The sequence below is a fragment of the Strongylocentrotus purpuratus genome, unplaced genomic scaffold (genome assembly GCF_000002235.5).
Source record: "Strongylocentrotus purpuratus isolate Spur 01 unplaced genomic scaffold, Spur_5.0 spur5_scaffold_4, whole genome shotgun sequence".
NCBI classification, from domain to species: domain Eukaryota; kingdom Metazoa; phylum Echinodermata; class Echinoidea; order Camarodonta; family Strongylocentrotidae; genus Strongylocentrotus; species Strongylocentrotus purpuratus.
In genome coordinates, this window is record NW_022145610.1 from 3,699,140 (window position 1) to 3,713,887 (window position 14,748).

Here is a 14,748-nt window from a genome sequence, read left to right on the forward strand (position 1 = left end):
GCCTGTCGTCATAACGTACAACCTGTCTCCGAATAATCATCCTTGGGTTCTAGAGTGTGGAATACAATAAGTTGAAACAAATATATATCAACATGTCTTATCATCTATGTCAGTTCTAAAAGCTTTGTGAAATGTCCTATTGATTTAAAAACTTCTATAGAATGATAATAGTTGAGAGTTTTAAAATCCTCAATCCAAATTCTTAAATAATCTTTGGTGGTTCTAAAGAAATGTTTTCCAAGAAATTAAAATTTCAACTAACTTTCCAATTTATTGGTCAATTAAACGAGCTGTTTTACTTTTGTAAATTACATTTTCGACCAGACGATCTTCTAAACGGAACTTGTGTGAGCGGTCGTAATATGAAACCTAGCATGTGCCCAAATGCTACTTTGTTAATGAAAAAAACAAACTCTTTTGATTCTCTTCGAGTCAGGTTTCCTAAAAAAAATGTTATCTTTCATCACTGATAAAATATCTTAGCTCATGTCTAGCCTTGAAACATTGTGCATCTCTGAAACATGAAAGATATCATTTTAATGGATTTTTGACATTCGCTGGAGGAAATGTCAAAATTTGTCTCGTTGTTTCCCTCTTCAGGGGACAAGCTGATAGTTGGAACGGAATCAGGGGTCTTCATAATCGAGGGTAAGTGAAGCTTATTTGTCTCATTTTGAAACATAATATCACCCAGAAATCTTAGGAAGCGACGTGCAGAGACGTCTTAATGAAGAATTTTTGCTGGGAGTTACAGCAAATTGTAGTTCTTAAAGGAGATTCCCTGTTATTGTCTAGTTTGATTTCATGCGAAGTCTGTATCATAATTAGACCAACAAACTCTTTGCCTCTAATAATAATAATAATACATAACATTTATTAGGCGCTTAATACTGATGTTTCTAAGCGCACAGTGTTCTGATTAAGAGAAGACTATAACCCGTAGAATTAAATTAGAAGAAAAAGCAAAAATACAAAAGTAACATAGATAAGGTAAGAAAAACAGTGGCAATCAACTAAATAAAGACAAATATGGTGCGCACCTCCATTGACCGACGCACAACTGCAATTTACAATTTGAAAAGATAGGTTTTGAGTAGAGATTTGAATTGAGATACAGAGGGGGCGCAGTGAATAAAGGCGGGCAGTTTGTTCCAGAGAGCGGGGGCAATAACTGAAAAGGCGCGGTCACCATACCGGGTGTTAGTGCGGGGTCCAGGTGTTAACAGTAATGTGGAAGATGAACGAAGTGTTCGTGACGACGTACGGGAACGTAAGGATATGAGATCGGAAAGGTAAGAGGGGGCTAAGCCATTGATAGCTTTGTAGCACAGGAGAAGAATTTTGAAGGATATGCGGTGGTGAATTTTAAGCCAATGTAGTGAGTTCAATATTGGAGTTATGTGCTCTGATTTACGCGAGAGAGTCACAAGCCGAGCAGCGCTATTCTGTACCCTTTGAAGTGGGCCTCTAAATACACTACACACATTTAATGATTCTTTAAATCAAAAAAATTCAAAAGGGTCTATCCTTAGAAGGCAAGTCCACCCTGGTATTAAGTTATTCTTAAAAGAAACCGATAAATAAAAGAAACGGGTTAGTGAAAGTTTGAGCAGAAACTGGTTACAAATAAGAAGATTGTGAATGTTTGAAGTTGCAATTAATCAAACACAAATGGGCGAATCTGACGTTACTTGCGAGGTCCCCTCCCATTTGGCCTATACTAATAAACTTCATAAAAACTTAACTTTCAATCATACATTTACCCTATATATAACTATCGCAAATTTGTATTTTATACAACCCTTGTATTGAATAAAAAATAAATCCGTCATCAAGAAAATTAAAGTTTATGATTTTTGTTTGTACAGAGCAAAGGAAGAGGAAATAGGAAAGGAGCTCGCAAGATATGTCACTGTGTTAACAATTTGTGTTTCACTGATGACAATAATTCATAACTTTCCTATTTTCAATCGGATATTGGTAAACGTTTCACTAATAAAGTTGTTTCTGTCATATTTCTGCTTTTATTAAAACCAACTTAGTTATATGGATGGACTCTCCATCAAATCGGGCCTTAATATTCTCGCGGAACCTATCGATCAAACATGGTTTAGAATACGATTTTCAAAGTAGTCGTTCTCCTAAACGCAACCTTCTAATGTGATAAACTAAACGATGTTGTGTTATGCATGCACTAAGTTTGAGAAGGGTGTATGATTCGACCATTTTTCTGTTTTCTTCGGTATTCCCCTTTAAAAAAAAGTTAGAGTCTTTTTCTGTTTTTAAACATGAACTACTTCCATCTTTGTTACAGAGGGGCTAAGTCCTCGCATGATCTTCGATAAGACGGTGGCTTTCAAACAGCTCAGCGTGGTAGAAGCTCATGGGCTATTATTAGCCCGAGCAGACAAAGGTAACCATAGTAACTATATTCTAATTCTATGGCTCTGTGAAGTTTCAATAATAGGACAATTGACAAAGAAAAAAGGTGATTTATTACATCTGCAGGTGCCTCCTGTGTCAAACAATTGCTTTGTGTACTGCAAGTATAGTTTGAAGTAGGGTAGTAGTTGAAAGTAATCAAGGGTTTACTCTTCTAGTAGAAGAGTTTTTTTTAATTTTTGTTTTAATGAAATGATTTATCAACTACATTTTTAGTTTTAAGGTATCATTATTTAATTGATTTATATTTAGATATGATTACATATGGTTTTTGTTTTACTTTTTAAAATGATATATATATGTACCGAGTTTGTATATTACTTTCTATTAAGTTGAAAAATACAGAAAGAAAATCAAATAAACAAACAAAATTTGTTTGATCACGTGATGTGCTATGGGCGTTTCAGCGTACAAATAATTCGAGGGATATCGTCTTTTTTTCTGTCGCAGCAGCGGGCATGTCGTGTGCAATTATGTCATAAAAGACATGTTGTCTGCGTTTGGTGCAGTTCAATACCGGAATTGCCGCTGTCTCTTAATTTGATATCGTGGTATTATTTTCCTCTTTAGGCAAAGATGGTCGGATCTATGTCTTCAGATTATCAGACTTTGAAGGGCAGGAGAATGAGAGCTTGATCAGAACAAAGTCCGACTGTAGGAATCACAAGATCGAGAGATCGAAAGGTAAGCACATCGGACGTAATACATATTTCAACAATCTGAAGGTTAATAAACGTTGGTGCTTCCCACTTTTATAAATACTTGCACCCCATAAAAATGTTGTCTACATGACAGAAGTGAGAATGTATTCTTTTTCTTTTCCAATTAATGTCAGTCGTTCACTTTCTCTTCCTCATTTGTATAAGTTGTCGGATTAAAAGAGCAAGTAATAATGAAATTGAATATGGTTTTGGTAGCTCGTAACGTTTCTAAAGATTTACGATGAATGATCATTTGTTCATCCTTATACAGTTTATGTATGTCGATTGAAAGTGTACTTAAATGTAATCGTGAGTCCTTGTAATTACGGAAAAATAACTAACAACAAAATCAAACAAAAGTTATGACACTGAATGTTCAAGAGTACAAATTAATGATAGGGCCTATCTGCTACACTATTTTAAGAAGATGTAGGCCTATAATTGCTAAATAATGAGAAATGTAAGAAAAATATCGACATCACTTTTCTGACAACAAATGGCTCATGTATAACATGCGGGCTCATTATCATTGAATACAATATTGTGTGGTTCTCAGTGAATGTGATTTTCAGTGAGATTTGTTCATTTACTTAATTGTTTGTTTCTCTCCTGGCCATTTCAATCAATCTAATGCGCAACAAACAATTCAAAATCACTTTAACCCAGTCGTAAATGCAAGTCCATTACCATAACGCAAGATCATCTGTATCACAATGCTTTTATTTAAACATTTATTTTGTTTTTATTTTTTATTTTTGTAACGACAGAATGTCTTATTATAGGCCATGTTCTATCTAACCTAATTATTATCAGCTATGTTATCTTGGGGAGGTTGCGCTCCGAACATTTTTTGTTTATATCTGTTCCTACTATGTATTATATCTCAACGTAACCTACTGAATTGTATTTTCTGTGAACAATAATTATTTTACATGGTGAATAAATAAAACAAACAAACAAACAAACAAACAATTATGTATTTCACCGACACGTAACTGGATTTGATATTCTATTTTTTCAGGCTGCCACCTGTTCTCTGTAAGCCGGCCTGGAGGAAGCCATCTTCGGATGGTGATAGCTGTGGGGAAGAAGATGATCCTGATGACATGGAAACACAATGCTGCATGGTCCGCTTGGTGTAAGGCCGCGGATACAGACACAGTAGAAGGGTTTCAGTTTACAAGGGTGAGGATCGATGTAGGATTTTCATTGAAGAAAGTGGAGGGAAGGGGATGAGAGGTGAGGGGAGGTGGGGGAGGGGAGGAGAGGGGAGGGGATGGAGATAGAGAGAGAGAGAGAGAGAGAGAGCGAGAGAGTGAAAGTGGGAGGGAGCTACAGATAAAGAGAGGGAGAGGGCATTGGAGAGAGAGAGAGAGAGAGAGAAAGAGAGAGAGAGAGAGGGGATAGGGGAGCCGAAGACCCTGGGACGGAAGAGGGTCAGCTGCATGCTATTCCTGGTGCAGGGCTACTGATGATAATGGCACCATGGTGGGCTTTCATTACACCTGGATGAGAAAGAGAAGGTAAAGACAGATATAGAGGTAGAGAGACAGTGGGGGAGAAAGATTGAGTAGGAAAGGAAAAAGAAAGAGAGAGAGGCAAGAGGCTTTCAATTCTCAAGGTGAGGAATATAAGATAGATAGATACTTTATAGAAAGATATATTTGTAGATATGCCTACTCTTTGCTTCAATCTATGCGCATTAAAAAGGGAAATGAAAAGGAAAGAAAATGGAGAAGCAAAAGATGTATTAATTTCATAGGAAAGTAAGATTTTTTTAAAAGTTAAATATCTGTCGAGTATGATTTTATCTTTGAGTATTCTAATCTTATTTTGATAGGAGCTATCTGCGGGCGATGTACCCAATCCGATGTGCCTGATCGACGGAGGGCACGGCGACAACCACATCGTAGTCGGATACCGACATCAGTACGACCTCATCAACGAGAAGAACGGCGACACTTTCCGACTGCACCTCGTCGACGCGAACAAGGTGAGAACAATACTTGCTAATTTCGCATCAAGTCCGATGCGCACTTCATGATATTCAACTATCCCGCCAACTGATTGTTTAAATTGTATAGGTCACAAAAAATAATGTATTTCATATGTCAGTAGTGCCATCATCCATGTCGTAATACTAATCTTACTTTGTATTGAATTGAACTTTGCTCAAAATATGAGCATCAAACACTACTTCTGTGAATAGCTCTTACAAGGTAAAATACAATTGACATACAATCTACAGTTGAGGGTTGACTTCTCAACACACCCTCAAAACTCAAGTTCAACTTTCCCTGTCCTTTATACAGCATGGTGTTTCATATTAATATGCAGAACATCTTTTGCTATATAAACAGCCTTTCCTGATGTTTAAGATGCATTGATCTATTCTTCTCGCTTGAATAGGTTACTCTAGTGTCAGCTGTTGATATCTACGAAGACGATGAACCGGAAGTGCTTCTCTCTTACAATCGTAAGTTCATATCTACTCTAGATGTTACATGGGAATATCACCGCTTTATCCTGGGCTTTCTTGCGCCAAAGATTATAGTGCTTATAGATTGCAAATGCGTTTAACGTATTTGAGGTCTGGTTTGGATTTACTGTGAGGTATAAGGCTGCATTCAGGCTTCAACTTGGGAATTCTATCAGTGAACGGAGCATTTGTCGTACAACTCATGAGCTATATTACAACAACAACTCAATTCCTGTGTAGTTAATTTTACATCAAGCATAATTCATCCAATCGTTCATAAGCATGACATAAATTGGCATCTATACCAGTTTACATCGAGACCTTAATATTTGACAATTAATAGTTCAGGGCATATATTCCTTAACGCCTAGAGGTCTACCAACTGTGCAGTATAGCCTATGTCATGAGTTCACAACTAAATTGGCAAGGTTGTATGAATTTGGGCTACGGAGTCTTGCATTCGTATTATATTCCTCCTGAATAAAAGCTTTGTAGTTCCTGTTTTAAAAAGATATGTGAACTCAACATGCCCAAGTTGTTTCTAAACAATAATATATTCACTTGAGCTCTCGACATAGCTTGATAATGAGTGATGTTTTATTGCCTAACAATTAAATCTTTGTCCAAGATAACATGGTAGTGATTCCCATAAGCAATACATTTTACACAATGATGAAACAGTTTCCAAAGCAGCTTGCGCTTTCTGTCAGGGCTCTGTTTTACAAAGAGTTGCGATTGATCCAAATTAATCGCGAATCCTCCAATCAATCGCAAGTTTGCAGTCTCATATCTCTTATGTACATAGTTGCATTTGATATCAACTCTTTGTAAGACAGGGCCCATTTCCTGCTTTCTTCTTCTTTAGGGCTAATTTATTTACTAATTCTTGAAACTAAAGAGCGACCCCTCTTCTTCCTTCATACAGATATATCGCAATTTCGACGGTTGAATGGCGAGGCTTCTTCGGATTTTGACATGCATTGGAACTCGGCTCCAAAGGCTATAGGTAAATATCTACTAATGACTATTTATTTGCCGAAGTTACAGTGACGACATAACATGTGGATCCGATCGGTTCTCCTTTATAGCTAATGCGATGAGATGTGCTTAATCAATGCAAATTCATTGTGAATATACATACTCCACATATTAAGATAATGTCATCACGTTGATAGCAAGTTTTTTAGGTCGACAGCTTCAGATCTTCAAAGCTTTAGATTTTGAGTTTTCAGAGAGCTGATATTCCTCTGACAGACACTAAAATGGCATATAAATGATATTATTGTAATCTATGGCTTGTTGAAATATATTTCACACATTTCATTTTCAGTTCGGATGTGATCTTTAATAGTGTTTAGACACATAACTCTAACGTCATGGGGCATATGCCACAGACGTTATAAATTTAGATAAATACCAAAGATAGCCTACCCTTCGTAAGGAAAATAAAAATGCCGAAATCTTCTAACTCTTATGTGCTGTTCATGAGGCAAAGCATATTTTACACTCACTTGCTCATAAAATGGAAAAAATAAAAAAGAATATATTAAATATCAGTGGATTTGACAAATATAATGAATAATTAAAATTAAATCCGTGCCATCACATGAAAGGATTCGTGGATTTTGTTCTCCATAACCCTCTCTCCATTCAATATATATCATGTCACTGATAGAATAGACAAATATTGTAGCTAATTTTAACATTGTATATATACTTTATCTTATTTTCCTCCCTTTTGCAGTATGCGCATTTCCCTACATCCTAGCCTTTACTCCAGACTCTGTTGAGATTCGTCTAGTCGTCAATGGCAATCTGGTTCACACGATGACCATGCCTAGAATCAACCTTATCACATCCAAGGTATTTCATTTATTCATTCAGTCATTCAGTCAGTCAGTAAGGCAGCCAGTCAGTCATTCAGTCAGTCTGTCAGTCTGTCAGTCATTCATTCATTCAGTCAGTCAGTCAGTCAGTCAGACAGTCAGTCATTCAGTCAGCCAGTCAGCCAGTCAGTCAGTCATTCATTCAGTCAGTCAATCAAGCATTCATTCATTCATTCAGTCATTCAGTCAGTCAGTCAGTCAGTCATACATTCATTCAGTCAGTCAGTCAATGAAGCATTCATTCAGTCAGTCAGTCAGTCAGTCAGTCTAGGTCAGTCAGTCATTCATTTATTCTGGTTTAAGAAAGAAAATTCTTTGTAAAACTGAACAGTCGAAAAAATAATACATACAACGAGTTAAATTATTCAAAATTATATAAAATAATACAATATATTCCCAATAATTGACAGGAAAACAAAGATTGGTATAAAAAATGAAGAGTTATTCAATGCCAACCATGAGATCGTTGTTTGATTTATTTTACAGTGCGACATGTACTTTACATCGATGGGTATGGACGTCCTTCAACCGAGCCCCAAGGAGCCAGTCCGAGCATTCAGTCCACTCTCCAGCCCAACATCACCACCACAAAGTGAGTTAACCTGCCACCTCTGTTTGCCCCTCTCTCTCTCTCTCTCTCTCTCTTTGAATATTTTTTGCAGGAAAACACTGCCAAATTCTTTTAAATATGTCCCTCCCGTCGCCCCCCCCCCCACAAAATCCTTATGGTAGGATTAAAGGATAGTATTTGTGTGGCTCTCCATCGGTGATGCTTAAAATAATGTAATACTCAGTTTTTATATAGCGCTTATTACAAACACTAAGCGCTTCCAAACTTGGAGATTATTATCCTGACTTTAGCCGAGCTGCCATTACGGCGCTCTAGCATTTCAAGGAATTAATTCCTGCCAGGTACCCATTTACATCAAAGTTTCTCGAGTAACATACCTTTGTAAAATCATTAGCTGTTTTGAGCGTTAAAACTGCATAGTATTGACATGGTTTTATCACTTTTGATGATGGAAGTTTGTTTGTATGATTATTTGTAAATGGTAAATAAACGGATCTGAATGTGAACCGTGAAGAACTATTCCATAGCATCTGCCTCTGTAAAACCTCAACAAAACAAAAAAAAACATCACATCGGGCAACTTCTACCGGGGGAGGGGGGGGGGGGTATCAAGAGTGTTGTTGTTCTGAAAGGTAGTTTCCTGAGCATATTCAAGGGGACATTTTTCTTAGCATCCATCTTGTTAAGTGTAAATTCGTATTGCTGGAGATTACCAGCACTTTCAAAGATTAGGAGGTCCTGCGGAAGGTATATTAATAGATATTTAGGAGAAATTTTGACATAAGGTATTCAGATGATGAGAAGCTAACATCTGTTTTATTTCTATCTCTCAGCATATGGTCCTTTCTCGGGCGCTGCAGTTAGGATCTACAAGATTCCATTAATCAGTCTGGTAGGGCAAATGAGTGAACGACCACTGCCAAACCCCACCAATAACTGCCGACCTCGTTCCTTCATCTCACCTCTCGTCAACATTGCCGAGTCTCCACCGACACCTGTTCGGCGTTTCCGGATTTCTTCGGGCTCCTCTCCAAAGGAGGAAGTGGAATCGGAAATCCTCACGACTGTAACCGTCCCAGTGACGTCATTACCTCCACAAACATTATCCAAGGTCAAGGCTGGTCCTAGACCTTCTCAAGAATACTCGGACTCGGGCTATTCCGAATCAGACTTCTCCTTCGAATCGACGGACTCCCTCCCTGGAAGGTCCTCGCCAAGCAAAGGCGGGGACTCCGCGGAAACGCGCCGGCACAAATTCGGTTGCCTCCGCTCACCGCGGATGGTCAGACGACAGCAGAATTCAACGAAAGCGGACAACGACGCACGCGCAGAGCTCCTCGGGAAGCCAAACAAACGCGCAAGTGGGCGATCGCGCTTCACGTCAAGTACGTCGAGCACGCAGTCGGACTCGGTCTTTTACCCAATACACATCGAGAACAACAATAACAACAAGAATAACCAGAGTGAGAGTGACATCGGATTCGAGTTTATCCCACCTCCGCGAAGCCCACTGGCCGAACGTCTTAGCAGCACAGGGAGTACGGCATCGCAGCAGTCAGAGGCAGAGATGAGAGCCGAGCTGTTGGGGCGTTTTATTCACTCGCCTCGGGCTGATCGAGCCTCCAACACGTCCTCGCTCCAGTCCGAAGACGGTGGATCCGTCTTTCTCGAGCTCCCATCGAATGGAAAGTCAACCAACGGTCACCCACCGAGCCCGTTCGCCTTATCCACTTCTGTTGATGATGACGATATTGATTTGAAATGATAGTAAAACGAAGTACTAGTTTCAGTGTACTAAAGTAATATGTTTATGATTATGATTTTATGCATGTTGACTGAACAAACGATGGGCCGTTTCCACTGCCCATATTTTAAACGATGTTGCAAAGTTGTTGTCTTTATATGGATTTATATCGTGCTGTTACTTTGATGAATATGCCATTGTAAGCCAGGCCTAATTATGATTATGCCCCTTCAACATAACACTCTGAATCAATGCCCAGAAATAACATCACAATGTACCCCTTTCCCTCACCTCTCTTCCAATTTATTAACTCCACCTCCGTCTTTTTCTCTTTACCCTATTCTCTAATCTCTCTCTCCTCTCTTTCTCTCAATTTCCCTTAATCTGTCACTCTCTGGACATTTTAAAGAAAATCATTTGCACATATGTTGACCATAGGTTGAGCACATTATATCAAGATGACCTACAAAAGAGTCCTCAGAATCGACAATCCACGCCACCCTTAAAACAATAATTTGTATAAAATATGGTTGACCTGGTAAATTGGTTTTCTGATCCTGTGCATGTACAACGCACAGAAATATTATTATCGTGCTGTTAAAAGAATATGGATTCTAAGCACCGAAGCACGATAGCAGCGTGGCATTAAGGTCAGACGTGTAGGAAACCCATTGCCCTCCAAATATGTCATTCTCCCTGACTGGTTACGAACACGGTGGCAGCGGTGGGATCAATGAAACCCTACCCTATCAAAATGACTAGTGGCTCAATTCTCTCTTTATTGAAGCAGGAACAGATGAATTGAAATGTATGTATTTCATGCTGCATACATATGAGAGGCCTATGTTTTGTTATTGATGGCACCAGAAAGTGAAATCGTAACATTAGGATAACCAATCCTACATGATTTACATATGTACACGATAATTATAAAAATGTTGTATTTTGGAGAAAATCGTAAAATGAAAAAGACATTGAAAAGATATAATACAACAGAAAAGTTCATCATATTCTCAGTATTTCCCCTTTCCATCGTCTGGATAAATACAGTCAAACCTGCTTTAGTAACCACCTGTCCTCAAAGACCACATTTTTTGTTTCCCTTGAAAATGGTTTCCTATTGAAATTTGTACAAAAGGAACATGTCTACAAAGAACACCCTTTTTGTTCCCTTGAAAAATATTCCCTATTGAAACATGTACTAAAGGAACCTGTCTTCAAAGACCACATTAGTTTTTCCCATGGGTGGTCGATATAGACAGGTTTTTACTGTACACAATAATAATGGTTTAAGAATTTATGGCAGTGGAATCATCATATTTACGTTTAATATCTGTACTTTCTATGTAATGATATTGTGTACGTCTTTTGGTTCATGTTTGTGTTTATGTTCGATTTATTATAATCTGATTTGCTTGTACACTATTTCATGAGCTGGTTGATACGGGATCAAGTTTGAAGTTGAATTTAGAAAGTGCAGAAAACATCGACTTTACAAATCTAAATTAAAGCAACAGAGTGCATTCAATGAAGTGGTCTTCATTTATATTCACAAGTTGATTATCTTTAGGCTTTGGCCTTTTCCGTCACAGCAATGTTCAATGGGGGTGGATTAAGCATGTTAGGGCAAAAGCGTGATTGTCTTGGCGCGACCATAAACGATAAATCATGATTTGAAGTGTGTTGACACTTTACATTCTCCTTAAAAATATATTCTGTCGTGGTTTCCCGCGTTATATCTATTTAAAACGAGGATTTATGGATGCAATTCACATGTATCTCTTTATCAAATATCAACAAAATAAATTTTGCATTATCTAGGTAACTTTACGATTGAAAATAGATTGTTTTGAGAATAGCATGTAATGAGACGAGTTCACTCTCACACTACCTCAATTGTTATTTCTTTCATCAGGGGCATCCGGCTAAAACTTAGTGTTTTTGCTTAATCGAAGAAATTTCACTAGTCTTTTCCCCTTTTTTGTTGTTATTCAAGTCAAACAAATTCTTTGTGTAGCATATTGCATTAGAAATACATCTTCTTTACAACTTTAAGATATATCAGTAAGAAGGTCTGTGCTTGTTTAATTGTGGAGTTTAAATTGGACCTGATCCATTAAGTTCACTGATTTATAGAACGCTAAATTATTTAAAATACGACGGTTTGAGCAAATTTCAGAAACAAAATTGGAAAAACTTTTGACGAAAATTGCAAGGCATTTTTTCACGTTTTTCATCAATCTGGGAGGGAATGCAACGCCTATTTATTTAAAGTAAAATTGTTGGAGCAAACTTCGTGAAATTTGCGAAAACAACGATTTCGACAAAATCTGGAGGCGTTAGTTTACCATTTTCGGCCCAAAATGCAAGATCTTTAGAAGCGCAATTGTTCATGTCTTTATAATCAATCAGAGATAGATGTGACCTCGGCCTAAAATTTCATGAAATTTGGAAAAGTAGCCATTTTTTAAACCCAAAATTTCAAGGGTAACTTCATCTCTTTTTTCTCCACAATCTGCTGTTGAAACTGGACATGTAATAGGCGGATGGGACACATGTAAGGTTTGCCTTTTCAGTTTTATACTAACGAAATCAGAGAACAAAATTACAAAGATTATACCAGTTTATCTCGCATGAGACAATTTCACAGATATATCTAAACGTATATAGTTAAAGAAATATTATGTTCACTTTCTTTGTCTTATCTTAATGAAATCACAATGCAGGTTGCAAATACTTGTGTTCCTAGGTCTGGAAAGCATCGAATAAGATTTGAGATCATTGAGAGCAACTTACCACTGGAGCGTATAATTATGCTTATTTCTGCAGAGATAAGAATATGTTTGTAAACTGATCTATTCTTCTTAGTTTTTCTGTACGGGGTCATGATTTTTTTCCCCGAGCAAGGATCTGAGCTCGGGTGCAGCATGCAATGACCCACTCATATTAATATGTAGATCGGTCAGTTTTATTTAGTGTGTCTTCTTCACCATTCCTCCCTAGCCCCCCCCCCCCCCAACCTTTTCCAGTTTGGATTCAATATTGAAACAGGTAAAGAGATGCAGCCGAATGCCTTTCTAATACTTCTCATTCGGTTATGCCCCGGACCTTGTTAGAGGTAACTGGCTGTGTAGTTCTAGTAGATAAGAGGTAACTGGCTGTGTAGTAGATAAGACATAACTTTATACTTTTCTCAAATGTGTATCAGTTACATATATGATATGTTCAAAACGTGTGTCTGCGTATGGCTACATTGTGTACTGTAGTTTCTATAAGTGTAGCAAAAAATTTGTGAAGTCTCGTTTGTAAATTTTGTACTTTTGTCTTTATACTCGTAGAAAATAATTCTAGCTCTTACAAATGAAAATATTATTGAAGAAAGATTTATATATTTCTGGGTCTGTCGATGCAATTGATATCGGTACTACACTTTAATTATTACATTCTATTTTATCTCAAGAGTTTATCAGAGAATATAAAAATTCCGAGGCATATTTATAAATAGAGTACTACTCTTTTGAGATGAATTTATAGCTTTGTAAATTACTAGATTATATAGCTGTACACAAGGATTTTAATCCAATGGTACTTGTAGCAAAGTAAATAAAGTGTAAAATAATCTGTCATATTTTTATTTGTATAAATAGATAAGATATCTGTATTGCTAATGTGCGCATGCCTTGTTTTGAATGCACAATGATGCACGGTTTTAATGTATGTACGATTTTTTTTTCATCTTCGAAGTTGTTAGCAACGACTGTAAATTTGCTTTTCACAAAACCTTGTGCTATAATTGATATACTATGTGTAAACGGTTGAATCTAAAACTTTGGAATAAAAGTACTGAATAATAAAACGATATACTGGTTAAATTTGTCTTTCTTTTTGTCTAGTAATGTCTATGTTTCTATGTTTTTTCCCATCTGTCTCCGATTTTTTTTCTTTTCAAAGCCCCTCTAAAGTGATGGGAGCCCAAAATTCGTCAAAAATTTGATGGCAAAATTTCACTAAATTTGTGTCATAATGTGAAAAAGGATTTTATTCAAGACACACTTTTGCAAAGATTTTCCCCCAAAAAATGTGTTTGAAAATAAATATTGATAATAAGAATACATAATATGGGTTTTCTGTTATACGCAGAAAACATGAATTTTGTATTATTCGACTTCAAACACATTTCTTTTGAAAATCCTTGCAGAAATGTGCCTTAAATGACATCCTCTTTCACATCATGATATGGTTTAAGTATAATTTTGCCACCAAATTTTGGAGCTTCCAACACTTTAGAGGGTTTTAAATTAACGTTTTCTTTTCCTATTAGTACAAATCTAATTAATAGCTTCCAGGAGTATATTCCCCTTTCAAATTAAAGTAAAATGTATCTTTAAAAGGAGAGCATACTGAAACAAAGCGGGAGAATTCGAGAAGCAGATTCGCGAAAGTTTGAACGAAATCTCACAAATAATAAAGTTATGGATTTTTGAAAGTTGTAATTATTATGTGTAAGAGGATTTCAAATTAGTAGCCGAATTGGTAATGTCACTGTGATATTTTGGCGGACGTCTCTCCAATTTTTTCCAACGCACAAAATTACTAAGATATCATTCCTCACCCCCCCCCCCCCACAAAAACAAATGTATGACCTTGGAGGTTCATTTCTTGGGAAGACTTGTACTAATATTCTATCCATGATATATCTCGAGTAGTACCCAAGGGAATGAGGCGCTTACGAGTTATGTACACGATAAAGGGGCAAGTTGTAGTGGCCAAATTGCAATTCATACAGACAAGGGTGTCGATTTGTATCCGTGGTTGGGGGGGATGATAGGTGCCAAAATATTTTCGGCAATGGATCAAAGCAACCAAGAGGAAGAAGCGTGTGGCAAGTTGCACCCCTCTCAAGCGCGTAGCCAGGATATCATTTT

The 14,748-nt window shown here is 37.2% G+C and overlaps 1 protein-coding gene across 2 annotated transcripts in view; it reads left to right on the forward strand.

Moving 5' to 3' along the window:
* Positions 1 to 13,682, forward strand: part of LOC100892962 (GTPase-activating Rap/Ran-GAP domain-like protein 3) — a 40,274-nt gene extending 26,592 nt beyond the window's left edge. The window contains exons 16-26 of one of the 2 annotated variants that reach the window (XR_004066363.1): positions 601 to 648; positions 2,315 to 2,413; positions 3,013 to 3,126; positions 4,165 to 4,328; positions 4,984 to 5,136; positions 5,553 to 5,619; positions 6,548 to 6,628; positions 7,367 to 7,485; positions 7,995 to 8,100; positions 8,913 to 12,941; positions 12,974 to 13,682. Coding sequence is in view for 1 of the 2 variants with exons in the window: in XM_030997646.1 (XP_030853506.1) it covers positions 601 to 648; positions 2,315 to 2,413; positions 3,013 to 3,126; positions 4,165 to 4,328; positions 4,984 to 5,136; positions 5,553 to 5,619; positions 6,548 to 6,628; positions 7,367 to 7,485; positions 7,995 to 8,100; positions 8,913 to 9,844 (1,883 nt within the window). In the remaining variant the exon portion in view is untranslated. Of the gene's footprint in view, positions 1 to 600; positions 649 to 2,314; positions 2,414 to 3,012; positions 3,127 to 4,164; positions 4,329 to 4,983; positions 5,137 to 5,552; positions 5,620 to 6,547; positions 6,629 to 7,366; positions 7,486 to 7,994; positions 8,101 to 8,912 lie in introns of both variants that reach the window. The other variant, XM_030997646.1, reaches the window with a different exon arrangement.
* Positions 13,683 to 14,748: the final 1,066 nt, after the last annotated feature.